The sequence below is a fragment of the Bos grunniens genome, chromosome 2, assembly GCF_055505025.1.
Source record: "Bos grunniens cultivar Pamir isolate PY7600 chromosome 2, Bosgru_T2T1.0, whole genome shotgun sequence".
Classification (NCBI taxonomy): Eukaryota; Metazoa; Chordata; class Mammalia; order Artiodactyla; family Bovidae; genus Bos; species Bos grunniens.
Window position 1 is genome coordinate 16,111,766 of NC_141166.1, and position 27,256 is coordinate 16,139,021.

The 27,256-nt window shown below is 47.1% G+C and overlaps 1 protein-coding gene across 3 annotated transcripts; it reads right to left on the reverse strand.

The window, feature by feature from the left end:
• Window positions 1-5,102: 5,102 nt before the first annotated feature.
• On the reverse strand, window positions 5,103-26,050 carry AK2 (adenylate kinase 2). 3 transcript variants are annotated; one of them, XM_086335060.1, is made up of 8 exons: window positions 25,923-26,050; window positions 16,790-16,915; window positions 14,387-14,497; window positions 14,163-14,257; window positions 9,586-9,658; window positions 8,222-8,428; window positions 6,623-6,744; window positions 5,107-5,981 (listed from the first exon to the last, which is right to left on the reverse strand). In XM_086335060.1, the coding sequence occupies exons 1-8, from the start codon at window positions 26,019-26,021 to the stop codon at window positions 5,858-5,860; spliced, it is 957 nt and encodes a 318-aa protein (XP_086191186.1). In that variant the 5' UTR covers window positions 26,022-26,050; the 3' UTR covers window positions 5,107-5,857. The 3 variants fall into 3 exon arrangements, with proteins under 3 accessions (XP_086191175.1, XP_086191186.1, XP_086191198.1); XM_086335049.1 differs by lacking the exon at window positions 6,623-6,744 and having other exon boundaries at window positions 5,103-5,981; window positions 8,233-8,428; XM_086335072.1 differs by lacking the exons at window positions 5,107-5,981; window positions 6,623-6,744; window positions 8,222-8,428; window positions 14,163-14,257 and having other exon boundaries at window positions 9,587-9,658.
• Between the last annotated feature and the right edge of the window lie 1,206 nt (window positions 26,051-27,256).

The following is a 27,256-nucleotide window of genomic DNA, read 5'->3' on the forward strand; positions in this document are numbered from 1 at the left end:
CAAATTCTCAGCACTCTTTCAGCCCAGTCCAGCACCTCCCTGGTGCCCCTGCCGTGGACGCACACAGACCTCTCTTGCTCTTTTGCACTCCTTCTCATTCTGGCTTCCAGGAGGGCAGTTCCTGCAGGCAGCCAACAGGTGGTCCGTGGAATAAAGGCAGGTACCAGAGGTGGTTTCGGCAAACACTCCAGTGTCAAGCAGCCTTTCCTGGTTTGGTGTGGTAGCCATGGGGGGTGGAGGTAGCACTGGGGAGTAGGAAAGGGTTAAGACAGACATTCTGAAATATACCTGGTGGCTATGGTAACGTCCTTTTATCCTCAGCAAGTGGCCACGGGAAAGGAGAAAAAAAGGGTCATTTATTGGGCAGCTGCTATATTTCACATTGACTCTGCCCACCCATAGAAAAGTGCTATGATCCTCATTTTACAGTAAGTTTGTTGAGGCTTCACAACGAAGTGTCTCCCCAAGGCACACAGGGGAGCTACAGTCAGTGCCAAGATCTAACAACAGGTCATCTTCGTCACCCCCAACCCAGGCCCACAACCACTAGGCACATGACTGAACACTGAGCTACAGTAAGACAGGGATTTCTCCCTCTTCTGAGGGACTGCTGTGTCCCACAGCAAAGAATCACACAATTCACGGTCAAAGCACCCATGCGGAGAGTTTGGGGGAAGCAGAAAGAAGGGTGGCCTGTGGTTGAGCTTCAGTGGGCCCTCAAGCCTACATGTACATGCCCCTGTGCTCTTCTGTGTTCCTGACATTACTTTTACAAAAAACAATATTTATTATTTATTTGGCTGTGCTGGGTCTTAGTTGCAGCATGCAGAATCTTTGATATACATCTCGGCATGTGGGATCTTGAGCTGTGGCATACAAACTCTTAGTTGCAGCATGTGGGATCTAGCTCCCTGACCAGGGATGGAACCTGGGTCCCCTGCACTGGGAGTGCAGTGTCTTAGCCACTGGACCACCAGGGAAATCCCTCGACATTACTCTTGAGCTGAAAACCTTCTCTTCCCTGTGCTTGGTTTCAAGCATATTTCTAACCAGTTGCAGATTTCCCAAGAATTCTAGAGGCTCACTAGGTAAAAGCTGCCAGTAAGTGCCAGCGGCCTCTGTACCTCCCCTTGGGCCATGACCCCTGTCTGGAGTGCCCATCCTCCCTCCACAGACCCACCCCGACCCACCTCCTCCATGAAGCTACCCGCTTCTCTGCAGTCTGACTTCCTGCACCACATAATTAGCACTTCTTCCACATCCCATTTCTTTTCCAAAACAGACTCAAGGCAGTTTACAACACACATGGGGGCACAGAACACTAAAATTACAAAAGCAGAGTTTGGGTGAGGTGGAGTAAGAATCTCATTAAGAAACAGTGGCAGAGGAAAGCATAGCAAGTGAACATTAGGGGAGCTTTCTTACATCGGGCAAAAAGGAAACAGTAGAAAATGAAGCATTCCTTTATCTAACTGAAGAGTGCAGACCAGCTAAGTAGGAAGCAAAAGGATCTCCTAGCTCCAAGCTCAGAGAGGTTTGCCCCCAAAGTCTTTATCTAAGGGACCCCATACAGAGTAGTCATTTGCTATGCAGCAATGTTACCCTCAAAGTGCAGCTCTATTTAGCCTAAGTTACCAGCATAGGGTGGGGGGCCTAAGTCTTGTCTTGCCTTTGCTCTCTGACACCTGTCTTTCTCCTCCCTTCTGCTCTTTGCTTGGGGGCACCTCATCCAGACTGGGTACTTGGAAGGGGCCTTCTGTAAGGGCAGCTCACCATCGCAGTGCCCTGGATGATTCCAAACACAGAGCCGCCACATTCCCAAGACATCAGCAGGGCAATGCTCCCTCTGGGGTGTGAGAGCCATGAGACGTGCGAAGCTGCAGCCAGAGAGGAAAGACTGCGAGGCAGAACCTCCTGTTGCCACCCTTCCCAGAAGCAGGGGTTATTCCAAGAGCTTTGCAAATCCAACACCTTAGCACCTTCATGCCCATAACAAGGAAGCAAGCAAGAAAAACAACACAGAAAACAACTTTACCCTGAGGTGGCACTCCTGACCCAGGCCCTTCGCTGGGACAGAGCAAACCTACTTAGCTTTCTTCTCTGTTCATCCAGGCTTCTCTGTATCACAGGTGCCTTCAGAATCTGTCTTCCAGAAAAATGTCGAAGAAATTGGCACAATGGTGTTGTATGGAGTCACAGACCAGGCTTAGCCATTCATAGGTATATGAGCCTCAAAATGCATACATATGAGATAATGATAGTACTTACTTCCACATGGTCATTGAGAATAAATGAGATAATATATGCAGAACCTACCAAACAGTAAGCATGAAATGTTAATATACTATTAATTATGAATATACAAAAATGCAGAATTCTACATACAATTTCAGGCATCCATAGACTTCTAGGAGATCTTCAGGTTAAGAATTCTTGCAAATTAAATGTCCATCAATGGATGACTAGATAAAAAGGATGTGGTACACATACATAATGGAATACGACTCAGACATAAAAAGAATGAAATAACGCCATTTGCAGCAACATGGATGCCACTAGATTATCATAATAAGTAAAGCAGGAAAGAGAAAGACAAATACCTTATGAAATTATTTATGTGTGGAATCTAAAACATGGCACAAACGAAGCTATCTACAGAACAGAAACAGACACACAAACACAGAGATCAGACTTGTGGTTGCCAAGAGGGGGAGAGGGTGGGGAAGGAAGGCTGGGGAGTTTGGGATTAGCAGATGTAAACTATCATATATAGGATGGATAAACAACAAGGTGTTACTCGATAGTACAGGGAATTATCCAATCTCCTGGGATAAACCATAACAGAAAAGAATATTAAAAAGAGAATGTGTATATATGTGTGTGTGTATATATATATATATATATATATATATAAATATATATATAAACAGCCATTTTGTTGTATAGCAGAGATTGGCACATTGTAAGTCAACTACACTTGTTTTAAAAAAGAAAAAAACAGAAGAATCTTTAGCCTAGCCTGGCTCCTGACTCAGGAAAACAGCTCTTGCCCACACCCACATTTTCACTGAGCTCCATCAGCACACAATGAGCGCCTGCTGCATGCCCACACAAAGTCTTGCTCGCCAGTGTCGTCAGCACATCTGAGGGGTGGAGATCATTCCCATTCAACGGCTAAGGTGCAATGATTTGCTGGAAGGCTGGTGGTGGAGGAGCTGCTGCTGAAACCTGTCATTTCTGACTCATGTAGCTTCTTCCTGAGAAAAGGCTAGTTAGGCTTCCAGAGGACCGAGCCTGCTCTTCACCCCGCTCCGTCCTGTCTGTGACATTTCGTGCACATGAGATCCTAAACACATACCTTGGGTCCTCAGACTGTCAATGATTTACCCCAAACTGGCTCCGGCGGTGTGGGGCGTCCACGAAAAAGAATCCATCTGGAAGGGCCCTTTCTGCTACAGTGGCACTGCATCACTGGATCACTTCAGCAGCAAGGTGTCAGAGACTGTGAGTCCTGACTCTGCTTACGGTGCCCTCAGGAATGTGACCACTGCTGAGGCCTGGTCTCCTTCCCTGAGACAGAAGACAGCACTGACCACCTCCGGGGCTTTGCAGGGGCCGGGGAGAGGTCAAGCAAGGCCGTGGGTGTGGGGCTGCTGCACAGCACCTGACGTGTCAGTCTTCCTCATCCAATCTCGGTTTCCAGAGAGGAGGCCAAGCCCAAAGGAGCGAGCAAGAGCTCACCTGGTCTTCTTCCAGTTTATTCTTTCCACTCATACCACGTATCCTCCCAGGCTGCTCTGACAAAGATTTCCCTCAGTTTGTTGCATGACGATCAAGGAACAGAAGAAAATTTTCATGGGGTATTTAAATACTTTGGGGGATGAAAAGATCAAGGCAGATAAATCACGTGAGAATGACCCTGCAGAGGTGCGGGACGTGGTAGAGCAGGAGAGGGAGGAGTTGGAAGAGGGAGCAGGAGTTCAGACACCAGAAACAGGCCTGCCTCTCTCCAGAGTAAGAACACCTGCCTGGAGCAGGAAGGTACTTCCAGCTCAGCTCCATCTGCTTTCAGCAATAGCAGTCACTCTCAGAAACCCCAGTGCAAAGGCAGCCCATTCAAAGAGCACAAGAGCTTCAGTTTGGACAAATGATTTAACCTCCTTTTTGCAGGGGAAGAGATGGATTTACAAAGAAGCAACCAAGGGTATTAAAGAGGCAGCTGAAAAGGCAGCCAAAAATCTGGCTTAGGGATTAGAAGCACTGGCTTTCTAGGCTGTGGACAACTGTTTGCTTAACGATCATTCACCCTGGCAGGAAACAGGTTATTTTTCTATGTATCCTCGGATTCAGCTAGCATTTATCCAGTCTGTTGTGTGCCAGGTACCAAGTAGAAACCTTCTCCTTATAAACTTCATTAACTGCCAAATGAGTCTGAGAAGGTAGCATCACCAGCCTCTTATTAAAAATTATTTATCAACTTTTGGCTGCGCTGGGTCTTGGTTGCTGCCCGTAGGCTTTCTTCAGTTGCGGAGAGCACAGGCCACTCTCTGGTTGTGTTGCGCTAGCTTCTCACTGTGGTGGCTTCTCTTGTCAAGGAGCACAGGTTCTAGGGCACGTGGCCTTCAGCAGTTGCTGCATGTGGGCTCAACAGTTGCACCTTGCAGGCTTCAGAGCACAGGCTCAATAGCTGTGGTACATGGGTCCAGGTGCCCCACGGCATGTGGGATCTTCCCAGACCCGGGATCGAACCAGTGTCCTCTGCAGTGGCAGGTAAGAGTCTTAACCACTGGACCACCACTAGTCTCTTTCTCACACAAGGAAACAGGAGCAGAGTAAATGATTGGCTGGGATTTGTTGTACATCCCTGAACCCAAAGCACAGCACTGTCTCCATTGGCCCAAGCTGCCTTGTCCCTGGGCTCAAGAAAATCCTGCAGATGAGCTGAAGGCCAAGAGGGAGCAGACTCTTCTTATGAACACACTCTTGGACCTTTCTGCCTTCTTATGACTTCTAATGACCCAGAAAAGGGCTTCTAAGTCAGATCCAGAATTCAGCATCATTTTACTAGCCCACAGCTCCTTAAAAAATGCCACAACAGGGGATACAAACTTTTAACACACTTTATTTAAGGGCCAAACAAGGCAGCATTTGGACAGTTAAGAAAGGCACCTCATTGAAAATAATACATCACAGTGTTGTAGACTGATCCCAGTCATAGGATTTGAGGATGGAAAGGACAGTCTTTGGATAATGTTGCTTAGGACACTTGCTCATTGATTAAAAAGAGTCCTTTCACACGATGTGGATGGAGGAAGGCAAGAGCGCAGGACTGTGGCGTATGCTGGGTGGCTTCCGAGGGCTCACCCGTGAGGGCAGGTGGGCTGGTAAATCAGTGGTGAGTATGGAAGGGAGGGACACCAGCCTGCCCCATGACTCCAGTAAGCCGGATTTGTTGAGACGCCGCCCCCAGGAACACATTCCATGTCTATTGCACGTGGGGAGATGACGTTCTGATTTCATGGTATGGGTAACCAGGATTAGTAATCAACTCCTGCCCTGTTCCAAGCTATGGGTCAGACAGGACAACAGTGTGATTTCCCGCATTCCTGGGCTGGCATGAGGTTCTGATCAAAGCTGAGGTCTCAGGGCACTGAGACCTGTCCAGTTGTCACCAGTCCAAAGTAAATGAAAGCATGATTCCTTAGAAATAATATTGCATCTCCTTGTTTCTATTTATACCCTCCAATCAAGTGTTTTAAAAAATTAATTTTCCCCTTTGCTTATGCTTTTAAGAGTTCTACTCCACGTAAATGAAACTGCTTCATGGCAACACAGCTCCTCTCCCCCGCTTGGGCCCTCACCGCTCCTCTGTCCCCATCCTTACCCTGACCGCCCCTCCCTCTGCCCAGCACCTAAGAGCAGGGATCATGCCGTGGGGTGATGAGTAGTGGTGCAGTCCCGCCTGGCCTTCTGTTACTAGGCTGAAATAAAGAGGAGACAAGAGAAAACAAAATGCATTTTTAAAAACCAAGTAACCATCAGAGAAGGTTGGCATGCACACCCCAGTAACCAAATGCATTAAACACCGGACATTTCTCTGCCAGGTGAAAGCTCTCATGCCTGCTGAGGTTAAGGCTCTGGAATTAAGCAAAGCAAAAATTGAATTCTACCCACCCCCAAGAGGACATATGCACCCCCGACGACCTTCCCTTTCCCATTGGCAGCCCAAATATCACATGTATATGTGTGCACGTGTGAATGCACACAGACAAATATTTGAGCACAGATCATGCACACGCTATCAGCAATCATTCAAGGACCTCAACTTTGAGGCCAAGTGCCTGCAACTGTCCCCAGTCAAAAGAGAGTCAACTCTAAGATTCATGAGGCCACCTCACCCAGAGCAGCAGCCCAGATCCCTGCAGACACAGCAGACAGTTTTGGTTTCACTCCCTTTCCTTGTCCATTCTCAGAAATCATGTGCTTCCCAGAAACATCCCATGCCAGGCTGGGTTTCCGTTAAGAATGGGTGGAGTTAGTCTCCAACCAGGGAAACAAGGCAGAGCAGAGCCAGCAGACACTCACTTGAAGCAGACAGAGAGGGACACAGGTGGCCACGTACCGCAGCCAGTTTCCAGGCGGACAGAGGACAAGCCCTCTGGTGGTCTCACAGACAGCAGGAGAGCTCAGGTCAGGTGGGGGCTGGGCACTTCCGAGGCCACTGCACTGAGTCAGCAGAGTACCCTGGGCAGGTGGCATTATTTACTGGACCTGTCACTGACTTTTTAATGGTTTTTCCAGAGCCTGCTGTTTTTGTGGTCCCTCATAGCAGTCTATTAATTCCTCCGTTTGCCACAGATCAAACCAGAGACCAAAAGGCACAGTGTGGATCTCAGGAGATGCCTAAGAGCCGGGAGCCGAGGTTAGGAAGAAAAGCTGGTTACGGCCATAGGTGATCTTATTTTGGGGGTGGTCCTTTCTTGGGGAGACTGTGGCCACCACCGTCATGACATAAGGGGTGAAGGACTAGATATGGAAGGGAGAGGGCTGAGTTCAAAAGGGATATATGTGACTTCATATCCTGTAGAGACTGGGCTTGAATAAATGCTAATCAACATGATCCCCAAATGATCCTCAAATCACCGTTTTGTTCACACTTGCAAACAGAGCAAACATTGAAAATAAAGACAAATCTATCCTGCTGTCTTTGGGGAAGTGGACTGGCTGCTCTCAGATGCCTAGCCTGGATGTTCAGAAGACAGTCTGAATTCAAGAGGACCTTTCACCTGGTTTAATTCTTTGGCATCAATTTAGTATTCAACACAGGTGCCGAATGATTCCTACTTTATAGAACCATGGGGCAGATCACAAAAATAATTCAACTTGGCCAGGCTCTTTCTATGGTGATACCCTCTCCCAGTAATTTCTGGAATCTATAAAGTAAGTGCCTTTTCATTCCTGTTTAGGGGGAAAAAATTAATGATCCCTTTCCACAATGACTCAATGACTTTTCATTATGGGTGAGAAAACAAGTGGAATTTCTGGCCAACAGGCTGCCATCAGGAACTGTAGCCCTGCCTGACTCCATGTGACCCAGGACTTCTAATTAGCTGCTGGAGATGGAAAAATACCCAGGAACTTGTCTGCCTGGCGGATACTTGAGTTAGTTTATTTTGGTTGAAAATAAAGTGAAGTGAAGTGAAGTCGCTCAGTTGTGTCTGACTCTTTGCAACCCCACGGATTGTAGCCTACCAGGCTCCTCTGTCCATGGGATTTTCCAGGCAACAGTCCTAGAGTGGATTGCCATTTCCTTCTCCAGGGGATCTTCCCAACCCAGGGATCGAACCCGGGTCTCCTGCATTGTAGACAGATGCTTTACCGTCTGAGCCACCAGGGAAGTCGAAAATAAAGAGTACGGCTAAAGAAGTAAACAGTCTCGCTTACAATTTAAGAAGTATAAGAGTGTACACATACTTATACTGACACACGTGTGTGCACGTGCACGCACATACACACCACACACACACACAGATGAGATGAGACTTGCGCACACACCAAAGGTACATGAAGCAAGTGCTTTTTTAATCAATACATCAAATGATATTCTTGCTGGCCTGAGGAAGCTTCCCTCTGCCTACTCTGCCATTCCCACCCACTCGTTCAACAGGGAAAGGAAGAAGAAAGAAGTTCCTTTTTGGACCCAACATTAAATAAACATAACCAAGTCTTTACATGTGGCTTTGGAGAATGCTGCTAGGATGCTTGCAAACACGACGTCAGGGGTCTGGGACGCATCGATGGCGGAGTGGATCCCCCGTTTACTGTAGTACTCCACCAGCGGGGTGGTTTGAGTGTGGTAGGCTTCCAGGCGGATTTTCAAGGCCTTCTTATTATCATCTGATCGGCGGATCAACGGTTCCCCAGTGATCTGAGAACAAGAAGAGGGCAATGAAAGGCTGGGACTCAGCAAGGTCTCCTAATCCAAGGCCAGATGCAGATCTGAGATGCTGTCTGATCCCAAAGTCCATCACAGGGAGAGACAGACAATCTAGACCTCCTTCAATAGAGAACTATGAAGACCTTCACTATTCCCAGCAAGCTGGTCCCAGGAGCAGACCACCTGGTCCAGAGAAATCGGGGAGCCTGAAATAGCAACTGCGAGAACAGGGCTGAGGGAGGCGATGGGCAATGTCTTTATCTCATAGCTGGTGCTCAGGCTGTTCAGCTTCCACGACAAACACTTGCAGGGTGAGAAACAAGAAAGAGAGGCCCCTGAGACCAGGAGAATACATCAAAATCAGAGCTGCAGTAGAAATTACGATCTTAACTGCTTCAGTTTTTTACCAGGCCATCAACGTTCTAAACGTGGCAAGTGGGGGGGGGGCTGCTGAGTGATAACATTGCAGATCTGAAATGCGACAGAGCTGACAGATGGCTTTGCAACCTGTGTGACCTGATGAACTTGTCTCATTTGATAAGGTTAAGTCCAGGAAATTCATTCTGTTGTGGCCTGCATGTTCTAAAACAGACTAAATGAACTATTTATGCAAATATTTCAGTGACTATGTATGAGACCCTCCCTTTTACATCTGCAAACAACTGAAGACTGTCATAGGAACTTGGCAGTGTTAACCTGGCCAAGCCCTTCTGGAATCTGCAGGGCACAGTAGAGTCATTAGAGAGAGGATATTCTTCTGAAGTGGGGCTGGTCAACAAACCTCTCTTCAGTCCTGTCCTCCCAACCCTGGCTTTAATTCAGGCCTCCAAGCAGCCTTCTCCTCCTGATTAGGTCACCACTGAGGTTCCCATGATGCCAGGAAGGGGCTGCTCTGGACAAAACAGGTACAAACTGGGCACCATCAAGTAGCTGGCACTGGTGGCTACCTCAAGGTCAAACAGTAAGTCACCTGGAGGGACACTCTAAAGACGAGCCACAGTCCATGTGATTTACGTGACAGTGATACTTCGCATAGTTTAATGATGGTGGGAGGAACAGAGGGAAGATGAGAAGAACAAAAGGAAGAAAAAGTGAAGAAAGAAAGAGTAAAGAAAGAAAAGGACGTTTCCCGTCCTCAATTTACATACATCATCTTTCATGGGTTCCTTTGGGGGATTGAACTCCTCGTGGTAGGAGCGGCCACTCTGGGGGTGAATCAGTCTGCAAGACAGCAAATGAACGTCAATCAGGCCGCTGGAACTCCAGGGGTCTCCAAGACCACAGGCACAGAGAAGCTGGATGCAACGACTTTAATCCAGCAGAGAAACCAGTTACAGGCATCCTTTGCTTAGGAAAGTAACTGGGCATATACCAGAGCGAGTATCTTTTCTCTTTTGACCCAACATTAAAATAAGTGTCTGTCTGGCTGGAGGCTGGCATGACAGCCTGTGGGCTGTGTGTCCCATAGGTCTCACACAGCCACCCATGTATTCACCTGTTCGTTCAACAAGTGCTGACTAACTGCCTAGTCCAGTTCAGGTCTTGAGCTGAATCCAGGGGCTACAGAGAAGTGAGTCAAGATCCCTGGTCACAAAGAGTGCTTAATGTAGAGAGGGAGACAAATGTGGAAATAAGTAACTACAGTAGATGTGGTAATCCTTTAACAGAGACTTGGACAACGTGCCATGGGGGACAGAGGACAGAGAGACTACCCTTATTTTCTAACCTACTTTGGGTAAAAAACAAGAAAGGCGCTATAGGAAAAAACACGTGCTATGGACGCAGATGTCACCAGACAACGTCGCATACCTCTGACCACAGAGACACAGACAGCCCAGCCATCAGAGGGCAATGCTCAAGGTGTCAAGAAAACTGACACATTAAGTCACAGAACAAAGAGCTCAAGAAGCAGCTTCTATCTGGCACGGGATATGTAGCTGGCAGCTGCATCTCTGCCATGTCCCCTTAAGCAATAAGCCCACGCCCCTGACTGGCAGTGGCCACACCACAGGAGCCCCGAAACCTAAGAAGGGAAGGAGGCAGGCCAAATGCTGCTCCGCGGCTGGGGCCCTCTCAAATTCCCGTGGTCTCCCAATTCTATGCCAACCAAGATCTGCTTATTTAACCGATGGCTGCTCTCTTCATGAAGTCTGTTAGACCAGAGCTTCCCAACATTTTCTACCTCTTGGCAGGCACAGAAAGTACTCAGCGTGCTTGGTCTGGTGGCAGAGGGGGTCAGTATTTCAGCACATCAGTTGGGAAAGTCTGAGTCAGACTTCTGAAGCCACACAAATTTGCAAAATGTGGCACTGTGTTTCCATGACAGCATAATTTTGGGGGGCCAAGGGGTCCATTTATAGAATAAGGTGGTCAGGGGACAAGTGACTGCAATCACACAGCCCAAGGTTGAGCCTTTCTTTGAGTTGCTGGAGGGGTTCCTCTGGTGCATTCACTGGAAATGATGCCCACTGGGAGACCCAGAGAGAGGAAGAGCAGGAGCTGGGGCTCGACTACAGCTTTCTCTTTGGGAAGGGCTGGGGGCATGAGATGGGGACCATGTTTTTTTTTTTTTTTCTGGCTGAACCTCGAAGGATGTGGGATCTTAGTTCCTCAACCGGGATCTGAACCCATGCCCCCAAGCATGAAGTCTTAACCACTGGACCACCAGGGAAGTCCCTGGACCATGTTTCATCACCTTCTGAATAGCACAGGGCATATAGCAGCCAGGCAGCAACAAACACAACTCTCTCCTCTCCATGTCTCTACATCAGCTCTCGCTCACTCTCAGATTCCCTCAGCCCTCCAGTTACATATAAATACACTGCTCCTTCTCCACCCTCAAATATCATTTTAAGAAGAATGCAAGACTCATTTTTTAGAAGGGAAAAGAAATCAATCTCCAAGTTCTTAAAATGGGACTGGTCTCAAGGACCAAAGTACCAAAACAGCTCTTAGACCCACTGAGCCTGGCCTGGAGGTGAAGATGTCGGGGGACCAGGCTGGGATGCTACAGCCACTGCTGCCTTGGCTGAGATACTTCAGACACCTGCGTTCTCATCCACAGAATGGCAATGGCACAAGACATAAGAAACCAATGAAACCAGAGAGCCAACACTGAACAGGTTAAACAAAACCCACCAGCCATACTTATGGCAAGGAATAAAATAATCACCCATAAAATTATTAGAAGTGAGGCCTGAGCCAATTCAATCTTATCGTGTCAAATAAGATCCATATTAAACTGGCTAGTTCCTGACTCTTTTTCTGGCAACCATCAGCACAGTGGACGATGAGGCAGAAAGCAGGCTTTTGGTGCCTGTTCTGCCACTGACATACGTACAAATGGACTTGGAAAAGCACTTTCACACAGTCTGACCTGTTCTGTTTCCTCCTCTGTGAGGAGAGCACTCACTTCCAAACCGAGAGACTGAGCCTTCCCTCTTTCGCCCTCTACAATTGTGTAGTTTGTTTTCAGAATCTCTCGGTTCCCCACCAGCCAACTTCAGCCTCGTCACTCCACAGGTGGATCACACGAGGCTCCTTGGTGGGGTCCTTGTCTGTTTCTTCTTTCCCTCAACTGAGCCTGTATCCCAGGACCAAGCCAATATTATTACAATGCTGTATCGGCCACAGCACCTAGTGGCTTAAGAACATCCCATGACTCCTGACTCAGGCAGGTCTACCCTCTCTGCTCCTTGGCAGACCTTGCAGCTTCCCAACCTCTCTCATTCTACCATCCAGCCTCCCAGGCCATTTCTCCAGCTCTGGACATTCTTGCCTCTACTTCCTTCTGGGAAAACCTCAATAAAATCCTCTCTACCCAAGAAGGTCAAGTCTCACTTTATGCCTCTCTCCTAGCCAACCTTCCCTCTCTGCCCACAGGCTCTCTTACTGGACTCCTATTGCACTAAACAGCCCATGTTTCATGTAGGGTTTGTGGACACTCTGAGGTCAGAGATGGGCACTGGTATATCCTCTCTTGGTCCCTTGCTCCCAGAGCTGTGCTGTGCACAAAGCAGGCACTTAGGAAGCTGGGCCAATCAGATCAAAGGTCCCTTGTGTCATCTAGTTCTGTTAACATTTACTTTGCAATGTCTGGGACCCCAGCCCTGGTGATGTCCCTTCCTAACAACCCTACTGCTTCTTGGACTGTATCAACTTTGCCTACTCTGTGCCAGTGCAAAGAAACAAAAAATCTGCACTGAAGGAGCCTATGCAATAGCTGGAAATATGAAACCTGGACATTTGAAAAGGAAATTAATACAAGGTGCATTCCCCTGTATCCAACACCACCTTCCAGAACACATCTAACACTTATTCTGCTGCCTGAGGCTCTCCTTAAAGACACGAACTGCAGACACACGGGGGAAAATGCTCAACCTCATTAGGAAATCAAAGTAGTACATTTATAATAAAAAAAATCATGTCGCCCTTAATTACTAACTTACATGTACTACAATGGTCAGAGCATCAGTTTGCCAGTAGACAACTAGTAGAAACACAAATATACAACAACTAGGGAATAATGAAGTAAATGATGGTTCATCTACTGTGAAACAACATGCAGCAATGAAGAATAATGGTCACAGGAGGCTGGTTCAAGATGGAAAGCTGACCACCTTCCTGAGATTCCATTAAAATGACTAAAGGGGGACTTCCCTGGCGGTCCAGTGGTTAAGACTTTGCCTTCCAAAGAGGGGGCTTGGTTTCCATCCCTGGCAGGGGAGCTAAGATTCCACATGCCTTGTGGCCAAAAACCAAAATATAAAACAGAAACAATATTGTAACAAATTCAATAAAAGACTTTAAAAATGGTCCACATTAAAAAAAAAAAAAAAAAAAAAACCCAGGTTTAAAAATAAAGTGTACTATTGGTACAGTAATAGACAAATGAATTTTTAAAAAAATAAATAAAATGACTAAGGGATAAAAATAAGATATGGTCTATAATAAAGATAAGAATGGGAGGGTCTATTAGTAGTTGGAAGCTTCCCGCGTATCTCTGGAAGGCAGCACAAAGCAGATGTAGAGTGTCGGTGAAAGGGTTAAGTAAACTGTAGCCTGGAGCAACGGCACTCTTTAAGAGCCACTCGCACTCTTTAAGAGCCACTCGTCAGAAGCTGAAGCGTTTCTGTGTTCAATGTTAACCCCTATAGAGAAGTCAGCACTTTAAAACAAAACACACAAATAAATTAGTGTTTTTTGCTAAGCTGGCTGTACAGTGAACAAAATTTCTTCAATTTTCTAAACTCTGTGAAGATGGTCCTACTATTTTTATAAGAAATAAAAAGCCTACAGCAAGGTATGGCAACTCCAACTGAAATCAAACTTAAAAAGCACTGAAATGGAGATACACATGTAAGGAATTTAGTATTTCTTAAGCACCCATGTCAGCAAGGTTCTGAACTATGCACAACAAGCTATCTATCATGCACAACCGTTCCTTGAAGCAGGTACTATTACCCCCATGCAACATAAGGATACAGCCTTAGAGAGGTTAAGAAACTTGCCTAGGGTCAGAGTTAAAAGGTGACAGGACTGAGCTGCTGCTGGACTTTGGATCCCTTGCTCTTCTTTCCACATCCCCATCCCATGTCACCAAATAAGATCAATCCCCCTGGAAACGGCACTAAGCTTCATGGCTGGGATTAGGCCAGAGCAGTTCCTGTGGTCTGCCAAAGCTCTGATGAAGCATGAAAAGAAGGGACCTTCAGGAGACAAATACCTTCCTGTGATTCTCCGGATGAGCAGAGAGTCTGGGATGCTGAATTCAATCACAGAATCAAGCTTCTCTTTCCTCTTCTCCATGAGGTCATCAAGCTGTAAAAAGAGCATGTGGCCCACCTAAGCTACCAGAGCTTGATAAGACCCATTTCCCTCAAAGGAATAAAGAGATAAAGGACCAGGATTTGCTTTCCTGGCTTGGTGTTACAAAACCAAGTCACTCACCATTTCTGCCTGCCTCACGGTCCGAGGGAAGCCATCCAGAAGAAAACCATTTTTGCATGGAGGGGTCTCCAAATTCTTTTCAATGAGCTCCAAGACCATTTCATCACTCACCTGGAAGTCAAGAACAAAACAGTTGTTGGGGTTATATCCATTAACTAGGTGGCAATAGCCCAACTCCAGGGTTATTTAAGTCTGTGTCTGTATAGCCTGATTACTAAACAGGTTCTTGACCCCAAAGAAGCAAAAATCAGAGCAACTATGGAGTGGCTCCCTTTGGAAGATTCAGTTTCATGATTATTTCTGTGCTTGCCACACACACATTCTCTTCCCTTGAGACTCTCCTGTGTCCCAGTAATCAGGGAGAGGAAAGAGGATTCCAGGATTCCATCTAGAGACCTCCAAGTCTTAGGTCCCGAAGGCCTCTCTGGCTATTAGTCAGAGTCCTAACCATCAAATAACAGCTTCTCGGCAATTAGCTGTCCTCCAGACACAAGAAAGTGAGGGTACACGGCTGAGAGACCACCTGAGGGAGGCTCCAGGAGAGAATGAGCGTTGACCAAAATGTCAAAAGGCACCAACTTAACCTGTTTCACAATTTTGATTAGGCTAACAGTAAAGGGACCCAGGCCACCTTGGACAGGAAGCAACAGAGAAGTTTACTGACCTGACAAGACTGGGTCAGAACCAAGGAGCCAGCCCAACGGCCTCTGAGCCTCTCTGAAAACTCTAGTGAGGACCCTCTTTGGCTTTCAAAAACTGGTTATCCTGGGTTATCACTGGAAGAAAAGCTCCCTGCCAGTGTTAAAGTGAAGGCTGCCCATTTTGGTAGCTAACGCTCTTATCTCCTGGGACCAGCTGTGAACTTGGGGACAAAGTATAAGCTCTACGACTAAGTGAAGGCTGGAGATAAGTAATCTCATTGCCACATCCCATTTTGTTCTCACTACAGGATCTTCTATCAAGGTCCAAAGTCCAAAATACCCAGCTCTCAGGAGTGACTGACGGCCTCACTCACATGAAGGGCAGGCCAGAAGTAAAGGGGCAGTGGGCGCGTCAGCAGAGCTAGCCCAGATCCACAATCTCAAAGCCTGACAGGAGGTTAACTCAGCCCAGCACCTGCCCTAACCAACATACTAAGATATGAAGACCAGAGGCCCAAGCACAAAACGATTCTTCCCAAAACCAAGTCCCAGAAAAACTCAGTTACAATTAAGCTCTGGCACCTGGGTGGTGCTGGTGGTAAAGAATCCGCCTGCCAATGCAGGAGACATAAGAGATGGGGGTTCGATCCCGGGGATGCGAAGATTCCCTGGAGGAGGGGATGGCAATTGACTCCAGTATTCTTGCCTGGAGAACTCCATGGACAGAGGAGTCTGGCAGGCTACAGTCCATATGGTTGCACAGAGTCAGATACTGCTGAAGCAACTTAGCACACACACTAACCAAAACGATCTAGTGGATAACAAATTGTACTTCTCCTATCAGATCAACTGGACTAAAAACAAGAGAAAATGCTATTATATTCTCCAAATAAGAAGGATACTTTTGTTAACTGCCAAGCAACCCCTCTGTTAAGAGACACAGAAGAGAGTCACAAAAGTAAGTAAAAGCACCCTGTGCCTTCTTGAGTCCTCTCTTGAAGGACCCTTGAGTTCTGGTCTAAGGATGTCAATTTTGTTTCTGGCTCTAAAAACTAGGGTTGTATTACAAAATACGCCAGCACAAAGGAACTTCAAGAATACTGTGAATAAAATCAGTGCCATAAATTCAGAATGAACCAAGCAGACTTGCTAATGTAAAAGTTCATATAATCTTCCAGTTTGTTAAAACACCCCACAGCACAGGGCTGTCTGACAGAACTTTCTACAATGATTAAAATGTTCTATCTCGGGGCTTCCCTGGTGGCTCAGTGATCTGCCTGAACGAATCTGCCTGACAATGTAGAAGACAGGTTCGATCCCTGATCTGGGAGGATCCCACATGCTGCAGGTCAACTAAGCCCATGTGCCACAACTACTGAGCCTGTGTTCTAGAGCCCAGGAGCCACAACTACTGAGCCCACATGCCACAAGTACTGTGGAGCTCATGCTCAACCACAAGAGAAGCCACCGCAACAAGGAGCCTGCACACCGCAACGAGAGTAGCTCCCACTCGCCCCAACTAGAGGAAAGCCTGTGCAGCAATGACGATGCAGCACACCCGAAAATACAGAAATACAATTATAAATATTAAAAAGTTCTATATCTGTGTTGGATAGCAAAACCCTGAAATGTGGCAAGTGAAGCTGAGAAAGTTAATTTTAAATTAAAATGAATTTCAATAGCTGCACGTGGCTGGTGGTCACCCTGGCGGGGCAGACCTGGACTGAGGAAGATCAACATTCATTGGTCCCACCGAACCTACCAGCTTCCCGGCATCCATAGTCGCCTTCAGCTTCTTTCCCAGCTCTGAGCCGGAAGCCACCATGGCCCTCAGCATGTCTCCAGTAGCCAAATGGCAGACACAGAAGTTTTTAGCCAATTTGGGTGCCTGTGGAGGGCAGGACAAAACACGGGATACGGTTAACAGTGCAGGCCTTGGAGTTTGACTGCTGGGGTGTGAAGCTGACTCTGCCACTTTCTGGGTGTGTGCAGAAATGCCAATTTCCTTACCTGTAACAGGGATAAAACTACCTTATGTTATATTCTAACCCATGATTATAGGGTTGCAGGAAGAATTACATGAGATAATACATGGAAGCACTTGCAACAGTGCACCTAGCACAGGAAACTGTCATAAATATCAGCTATTATCGCTGCTTTCACTAGACACACTAGTGACACTTAAGCCTCAGCTTCCCCATTATGAATGGGAATAGAAACAGACAGTTGCTCTGAAGTTTAAATGAGTTCACATATATAAAGCACTTGGCACAATGCCTGGCATGTAACATGCTGAATGAATATTTGCCAAAGGAATGGATGTGTGGATGTCAAGTACTGTGGTCACTAGTGTGGGAGGCGGCTGGGGCCAGATGCAGAAGTCTCCCCCGGGCAGACTTGGCCTTCCCCTTCCCTGTCACCAGGTAGCTGCATTACCTGCGCCAAATCACTTAACCTCTCAAGAGGCACAGTTTTCTAATCTGTTTAAAATGTAAGTACAAAAAAAATAATAATAAAAAATAAAATAAAATGAAAGTACAAAGGCTCCATCTCAAAAGGTAGCAGTGAGCATCAGATGAGCTATGTATGAAGACCACCTGACAAGCAGTGGGGCTTCCCAAGTGGTGCTGTGGTAAAGGAGTGCAGGAGACGTAAGAGATGTGAGTTTGATCCCTGGGTCGGGAAGATCCCCTGAAGAGGAAACAGCAACCCACTCCAGTATTTTTGCCTGGAGAATCCCATGGGCAGAGGACCCTGGCAGACTACATTCCATAGGATTGTGGAGTCAGACACGACTGAAGCAACTTAGAACAGCACAGCACCTGGCAAAGTAAGCTCTTGGTAGTTCTAGTAGGCAGGACAGCCTTTTGGTTAACAGCATGGGCTGCAGAGTCAAACTGCCTGGGTTTCAGACACCAGGTCCACCAAGCCTGGATATGTGACTTGAGAAAAACTGTATCACTTCTGTAAATTTTAAATTCCTCTAGGTAAAATGGAGATGGTACTATCATCTCCTGTATCACTGGATTGATGAGAGATTATGAAGGATCACTGTAAGCGTTGAGGAAGCATCAACTGTTACTGTGACCCTTGCCTTAATTCCATGTTCACTCATACGCCTCTTCCTAGAACCTCGCTGGGAGCCAGCGAAACAGATGAATAGGAGACACAGACTCTGTCCTGTATGAGCTCACAGTTCAGTAGACTACACAACTGAATGAATACCAAAGAGGAAGAGACCCTGGACAGTTCTACGTTGGTTTCGCAGAGGCAAAAAAGAATGTAGAATTCAAAAGGAATAGAATCAGTTCAAAAGCCTAACACTTACCTTTCTGGTTCAACTGTTATAGAAAATAAGTAGGGTGGGGACCTTGTTCAAACTAGTTGGTTGGGAGTTTTCTCAGATGCACATGATAAAAGCCAAATAGGGTTCAGTGCAACAAGTGCTGATTTGTGAGTCACGGACTGATTCAGCTCAAGCAAAGAACTGATTTCCGAGCAAAACAGAATCCAGGTGAGGTGTTAAAAACAGCACTTTAGAAAAGCAATGAAAGTCAGGCCCCTCTGGCAATGGAAAGTCTCTGGTCCTTTGGGTTGGCACAGTGGCCACAAAACCAGAAGGCTGTGCTTTTCTGGCGATCTTTCTTCTTGGTTGTTGAAATTAACTTGGGTGGAAAATTTGGAGGTCACGCCTCTTCCAAGGGAGAGACTAACCAAAACACCAGCGAAGCGCTGTCAGCATAGAACCTAACCATCCTATTTTTATCACCCCAAACCACAGGACACTTTTGTGCTGTTCCAGGCGACTGGACTCTGCAGCTCTGTGGAACAACACTCTCAGAGGGAAAGGGTGGCACGGAGGAAGACTAACTCCTTCATTTTTTGCTGGCTGCACAGGAATCATTGTGGTGGGCTGCAAAGAGCATGAACCGAGGAGTCAGACAGATCTGCATATGAACCTGGCGGCCCCCAAAAGCTGGATGACCTTTGGCTAGTTACTTAACGTCTCAGAATCTGTTTCCTCACCAGTTAAATGGGGGATGATGTCTACTTCACAGGGCTGTTGTGAGGATAAAATGAAATAAAGTACCCAAAACATCAGACACACTCTGTGCGTGTGTGTGCACTCACTCAGTTGTGTCTGACTCTATGCGACCCCCAGGCGGATTCTTTACCAGTGCGCCACCTGGGAAGCCCCAGACACTGTAGGCATTCAGTAATTAGAAGGCCTCCTTCATGGTCTTCATTTCTTACACTATTCTTTAATTGCAAACTATAGAAGAACCCTAATGAAATGGTTGTATTATATTCCCCTGACTTCACGCTTATACTTTAAAGCAACGCTTTTTCTACTCCAAACCACCTAAGGGTGCTGCTAAAATACAGATTCTAATTTAGTAGGGTGGGGCCTGAGCATCCGATTTTAAACACGCCACAGGACTGGCTATGCTGCTGACCCCTGGGCCATATTCTGCTGTGGCTGAGGCCCTGAGCCACATGTCTCACTAGCCAAGGGCCACTTTTGAGCCCAAGAAATAGGCACCCCACCTGTGTGAGAAACCTGTGGTTGGGGAAGGTGTAGGTCAGAAGGCTCAAACTGTTAGGATGGGAGGCTGCACGGTGGGGCTGCTGCTGCTGCTAAGTCGCTTCAGTCGTGTCCGACTCTGTGAGACCCCATAGACGGCAGCCCACCAGGCTCCCCCGTCCCCACTCTCCAACTTCAGTGTGTTACCACAATCATCTAGGGCACATGCTAAAAATACAAAGTCTGGCCCCTCTTTAAAGTGTATGATTGAGCGACTTTCAGACCTGTTATGGGGACTTGATAAGATTATATATCCACAAAATAATTCAGCACAGTGCCCGACAACTAGGGAAATAAAGGGAAACTGATAGTCAAGATAGTCAAGATTTGATTTAATCAAGATCACTTGTCTTCTAGGGGGCTTCCCAGGTGGCTCAGTGGTAAAGAATCCACCTGCTAATGCAGGAGACGTAAGAGACACGGGTTTGATCCCTGCGTTGGGAAGATCCCATGGAGGAGGAAATGGCAACTCCTCCAGTACTCCTGCCTGGAAAATTCCATGGACAGAGGAGTCTGGTGGGCTACACTCCACAGTGTTGCAAAGAGTCGGCCTGAGTGACTGAGCACACACACTTGTTTTCTCGCCTCACAATCGGCATCCGTGCAGTCTTTCCCACTTTTACCTCCAGTGCCTCTGCACGTACAGTTGCAATCATCTAAAATACTGTTGGACGCGCTACCACCCCGCAAACCACACACACATTCAGAAGCCTCAACGTTCCCCTTCCTCAACTTCTGAGCATCTCTCCCCCACCAAAAACCTCCCCAACTGTCCTTTCTTCCTCTGAGAAGGAATCATCAGCTAACTCGGTGTTTGCAAGATGCCAAGCAATTTTCCCATGCACTGTTTTACAGTATGTATAATACGTAACTGGAGAAGGAAATGGCACCCCACTCCAGTATTCTTGCCTGGGAAATCCCATGGACAGAGGAGCCTGGCGGGCTACCGTCCATGGGGTTGCAAAGACTTAGACATGACTTAGCAACTAAACCACATTAATACACAACAAATACAGGAGGTAGTAACTAGTTTTATCTGTGTTTTACAAATGAAACTCAGAGGCTAAGTTGACCCAAATTGCAAAGTTAGTAACAGCAGATCTGGTAACTGGTCTCAAGACTGTCAAGCCCTAGCTCTTATCCATGACACTAAATAGGCTTCTTTACCCTGCAGCTCTAGCAAGGAACTTACCTAACAAAACATGCCACCACCACCCCCAAAGCCTTAGTGGCTGTCCTTGGGGAAGGTGTGTATGTGTGTGTGTGTGGAAGGGAGTGCAAGAAGCCTTCACAGCGCTGGCAATGTTCTGTTTCTTGATATGGGTACAAGCTACACAAGTGTGTTCACATGTGAAAATTCATCAAGCCGCCCTCTTAAGATGTCTGCACCTTTCTCTGTGTGTGTTATACTTAAAGTCATTTAAGAGCACAGAAACCTGGTTTGAATTTCAGCTGTACCTTTTAACTGACCATGTAACCTCAGGTTAGTGATTCTTTGAGACTATTTCTTCATCTATAAATTGGGTGTATCAGTGGGTAGGTAGGAGAAAGAATGGAACATTCTTCACTGGGAGGTTAGGAGGAAGAATAGAAGATTCTCAACAAATCATAAGTGAAAGTGGCTCAGTCATGTCCGACTCTTTGCGACCCCATGGACTATACAGTCCATGGAATTGTCCAGGCCAGAATACTGGAGTGGGTAGCCTTTCCCTTCTCCAGGGTATCTTCCCAACCCAGGGATTGAACCCAGGTCTCTCACATTACAAGCAGATTCTTTACCAGCTGAGCCACAAGGGAAGCCCAAGAATACTGGAGTGGGTCACCTATCCCTTCTCCAGCAGATCTTCCCGAAACCAGGAATTGAACTGGGGTCTCCTGCATTACAGGCGGATTCTTTACCAACTGAGCTATCAGGGAAGCCCTCAACAAATCACAGTCCTTGTTCTAACCCTGAACTATCTGAGCAGTTGTCAGTCACTCATCAGTACTTCCCCTGTGGTACTCTGCACTAGTAAGTACTGCCTGCATGTATGTTGGTTTCTGCTCCTACATTTAAGACTGCAAGCAACAGGATGCTAATGCTGTTCAAGAAATCAGTCACACGTTCAAATCCTATCTTCGCTACTTTACCTATGTCCTAGGGCAAGATACAGACTGGGCCTCAGTTTATCAGTAAAAAGGCAAAGATAACAACAGGACCTTCCTCCAAGGGCTGAAAGATTAAATCAGATGACATTAAATCTGGATTAAAAGGATTAAATCTCTGGCTGGGGGGTGGGTGGTGGAGATGGGGGGGAATACGGGGAGTCTGTCACAGAACCCAGGAAAGGGTGACTATTTTGCAATACTACACCCTCTTGAGGGCTACCCTGCAGCTCTAGCAAGGAACTTACCTAAGAAAACATGCACAGGGTAGGAGACAAATCTAACCCAGGGCAGCAGAAAGAGCAGGAGCTCCAGAGTCATTCAGATGCAAGAGCAGCCAGTTACTTGCCCTGTAACCTAGAGAACAAGCTATTTGGGCTTTAGTTTCTCTATCTGTAAAAGGGGGAATAGGAACGTGGGTCTCACTGAGTTTGCTTCTGCACTGGGTTAGTGCACAGACATTAACTGACCAAGCCTGATCTGCAAGACGGCAGCTGACAGCCTACACGTGCTGGCCGTGAAGAGCCGGTGTCAGCTGGACACATGGAAGAAACTATGAGAGGGGTTAGCAGAGGAAAACAGGAAACACACTGTGGTTTTGGCCGCACCCTAAGAACATCCAACCCCAAAAGGGAGACAGGGAAATAAGGTTATTTAAACAAAACAACAAACCCACGAGGTCCAGATATTTTAGACATTATTATGGAGAAAGCAATGGCAACCCACTCCAGTACTCTTGCCTGGAAAATCCCATGGACGGAGGAGCCTGGGAGGCTGCAGTCCATGGGATCATGAAGAGTCAGACACGACTGAGCGACTTCACTTTCACTTTTCACTTTCATGCATTGGAGAAGGAAATGGCAACCCACTCCAGTGTTCTTGCCTGGAGGATCCCAGGGACTGCGGAGCCTGGTGGGCTGCCGTCTGTGGGGTCACACAGAGTCGGACACGACTGAAGTGACTTAGCAGCAGCAGCAGCAGCATGCTGATGCAAAAGCAGGCAGCTTAAAAATGTTTACCTATTTCAGTTAAAACTCACTTTTAAAAGGAAACAATTATTTCAGCCATGCCAACATTAAATACCTAAGATACTGAGTTTATACAGGTGTAAAAGGAAGCACCAGTGGGAAGAAAAAAATTACTGAGTAGGTACTAGGCACTAACCCAAGGTACAGGACAACCTGTAAATTGAAAGACTTGAGGGACTTCCCCAGTGGTCCAGCAGCTGACTCCAAGCTCCCTATGCAGGGGGCGCGGTGTTCAACCCTCAGTCAGGGAATGAGATCCCACATGCTGCAACTAAAGATCGAAGATGCTGCGCGTGGCCACTAAGATCCAGTGCAGTCAAATAAATACATAAACACTTAAAAAAAAAACTAATAAAAAAATGAGACTTGAAATGCAAATGAATAGAAACATAAACATTTACTCCCACTATTTATTTTTTATGGAATATTATGTTTATTTACAAAAAAGAATGTCTTTTAGATACACACTGAAATATTTACAAATGAAACAGTATCTGGGAGCTTCTTTAAAATCATTTGTGAAGGGAGACCAGATGGGGAAGGAATGGCCACCAGCTGATGGTAGCTGGGCCTGGACGTGTACCTGGGGGCTCATTACACCATCCTGTCATCTTTTGTGTATTCAAACTCTTCATAATTCAAAGCTGGGGTGTGTCTGCAGGCTACAAGCTGCTGCAGGCTGCCACTCTGCAACCTCTGATTTATGAACAGTTTTAATTCCTTAAAACTACAACTGCCAGTATCCCTATGGTTCCCAATACCTTAAGAAAGGTGTACAGAGGTTAAGCAACTTGTGTAAATTTTACCCTTTCAAGTCCCAGCTAAAGTCACATCTCCCTGACTTCCATAAGGCCTTCTCTGACCAACTCTCATCATATATACACCCTTGTAAGTCAGCTCACAAGTAGAATTTCCCTCAAAACTTCCTGAGTACATCACCCTTTACACTGAGCTACAACTGAGTTGGGGGTTGAGGGAATGTATTATCAATTAAGATGAGTGAGTCAACAATTAGTGAACACCTACTATGCGCCTGGTTGTCATCTAGGTGTGCTTTACACACACATAATTTTCCAGTATCCTTGTTAACTTTTGGTCTAGAGGGACAAGGACCTTCTCTGTCTTGTTTACTGTTCTATCTCCAATGTCTGGTGCTCAAGAAATGCTGACCGCATAAGCATTATCCCCATTTTTCAGCTGACAGCAGTGAGGCCTAGAAGTTACAAGTCTGTTAAACTGTCAAGCCCTTGCCTCAGCACTGAGATTGGCTGCCCATTTCACAACCACTGAAATTATTAACCTCAATATGAACCAAGGGAAAAAAAAATCAATGCATTTGAGTTACCTTGTTTATCTTGGTCACTCACAGCAGAAGTCCATAGAGTTTGGGATTAAATATACCTAGCCACAGGTTACCTAATAACTGAGGGTGGCAGAAACAGGAAAGAGGAACCTTCCGTATGAAAGGACAAGGGGATTAGGCTAACTGTGAGCCTCAAGGGCAAATCGGCTCTGCCTACAGAGAGAAAAGGGAAAGTGGTCTTTCTTGACTGAGTGCATGCGTGCTCAGTTATGTTCAACTCTTTGCAATTCCATGGACTGCAGCCCACCAGGTCCTCTGTCCATGGGGATGTTCAGGCAAGAATACTGCAGTGGGTTGCCATTCCCTTCTCCGCAGGATCATTCCCACCCAAGGATCACTGGCAGGCAGATTCTCTACCATTGAGCCATTTTGGAAGCTTTTCTTGACCTAGTAGCCAGAGCCAAAAAGCAAAGTCACAGGAATGAACTGAATCCTCCCAGACTCCCCTTCTCGGCATCATCCATATCTAGTAAACTCATCAAGTGCCAAGTAATGTGCTGGGTGTCACAAGAGTTCCAAGAAAGAGTAAGACAAATTGTCTGCCCAGACTTTGTAATCTTTGCAAGGACTAGGACTAGAAGAGGGGGCACAGAGCAGCATCCAGAACCTCATTTCCTTAGGAGCTCAGATTTTCAGGAATTCTCTCTTTAGACCCTAACAACCAGCAAAATCCTGAGGTCTGGGAGGGGCGGGGGCAATTCCAGGAGGATAATAACCCAATCTATGGGCTTCCAGGAGAAGGCAGTGGCACCCCACTCCAGTACTCTTGCTTGGAAAATCCCATGGACGGAGGAGCCTGGGAGGCTGCAGTCCATGGGGTCGCAAAGGGTCAGACACGACTGAGCGACTTCACTTTCACTTTTCACTTTCATGCATTGGAGAAGGAAATGGCAACCCACTCCAGTGTTCTTGCCTGGAGGATCCCAGGGACCGCGGAGCCTGGTGGGCTGCCGTCTGTGGGGTCACACAGAGTCGGACACGACTGAAGTGACTTAGCAGCAGCAGCATGGGCTTCCAAATTCTGAGATCATAAATCTCATCCCTGATCTATGGGCCCATTATGTCCCAGGTGCCAAGAGAGGCCTCACAGTCAGCAGAAGGTGACCTCACTCCAATCACGCAGAACCTTGAGGTTCCAGGCTCCTTGAGGTCAATTTTACTAACTTGGGAAAGTCATCTGACCTCTCCAGGCCTGTTTTCTTACCTGTACATTGAGGTACCCTCTCCTATCCACCTAACTTGGCTCAGACAGGTCATATCACTTCTCTGAGCAGTTCTCCTTAGCAGCAGCATACTACAGCTGGCGCTTTCCCCCACGTCCGGGAGATGCTCCTCCGCCTTCAGAGTCAATACCAGAAACGTGCCCCTACCGCGAGTGCCTGGAACGTAACCCTAGAACGTAATCCACTGTCAAATCGCACTGAATCTAGGGTCCCTGTCTCCAACTCGGGTTCCGATCTACATGCCTCAGTCCAGGGCTCACACTTACCCTTCAAATCTTCTCAGCTTCTAAACCCTAAAGGAATCTACTCAGTCCTTTGATCCCCTAACACAGCACCCCAGGCCTGGGGCACTCAAGAACTCTAACTCAGACTCCCTCGACCTCCAACTTGGACCCTCCCCAAAACACCTGCCAGAACCCCAAACGCCAGCCAGGGAACCCCCCGTCCAGGCCTCAGCCCGCGAGGCCTGAGTCTGGGGCGAACCGGACCTTCGGCCGCCCTGACCTTGAAGTTTCACGGGCTCCACCGACAAGCCCGGCTCAGCAGCTCACCTGGGTACCCTTGCCGGCTCCGGGCGGCCCTAAGAGCACGGCCCGGACGCCTTTAGGAGACTCCGGGACCGGTTCGGCCGCAGGCACGTTGGGAGCCATGGCCGCCAAAACCTCGCACTGCTCAACCCGCCCGCACACCTCTCAGATCCAGCGCTTCCAGGCCAGCGCGCCACGCACGCCACGCACGCCTCGCTCGCCGCTCACACTGGTCCGTTGCCATGTCTGTCAGTCCGCTCCGCCCGCCCCTGAGCGCGACGGAAACTTCAGCTTACCAACCACGCAGCCAGAGTGGGGAAAGCTGCTTTTGATTGGACAGAATCGGTGAGTGAGTAGGAAGGGGCGGGCCACTATGCACGAAGGGGCGGGGCTCGCGCCGGGTGTGCGGAGTGGGCGGGAAAACGTGAAGCAAGCCTAGAGGCCTGCCTCCGGGTTCTAGGTAGGCTTTTGACAGTTAATGGCACGGGCAACCCGAGTGAAGTCCTATAAAATTGCCCGTGGGAGTACAAATGAGTGCAATCAGTTTTAGAAGACAAATTGGCTAATATGTATCAAATATCCTTTGGTCTAGCAATTCTACTTCCAGGAAATCCAAGGACATAATCTAGGATATATGTAAAGACTTGTTTGGAGAAGGCAATGGCAACCCACTCCAGTACTCTTGCCTGGAAAATCCCATGGACGGAGGAGCCTGGTGGGCTGCAGTCCATGGGGTCGCTAGGAGTCGGACACGACTGAGCGACTTCACTTTCCCTTTTCACTTTAGTGCATTGGAGAAGGAAATGGCAACCCACTCCACTATTCTTGCCTGGAGAATCCCAGGGACAGAGGAGCCTAGTGGGCTGCCGTCTATGGGGTCGCACAGAGTCGGACACAACTGAAGCGACTTAGCAGCAGCAAAGACTTGTTTAACAAAAATATTAGTTGTAGCACTTAAAACGGTCCCCAAACCTAAAACACATAACAACAACAACAAAGGCAATATCCTAAATGTTTCAACAATAAGCTGAGTTAAATAAGTAGCAACAGGTTTGTATACTGAAAGCCGCTCTCCCCGTTGTATATTTAATCACATGGGAAAATGGATACAAAATTGCAGTTACAACAAAATCACAGTTTTGTTTGATAGTTACAAGTGATGATCTCTACCGAGTGTGATTACCAGAGCTTCTTCCCTTTTCTGTGCATTTTTATATTTTCAAAAAATTCTGTAATGAATTCTGTAATAAGCAGGAAAAGGGAGTTTTTCCTCAAAAGAAATGTCCTTTTCTTGGACAGTTTAAATCCTAAGGTCCTCTCAAGATCAGCCCCAAGGGCCCCTTTGGACCTTTAGACCA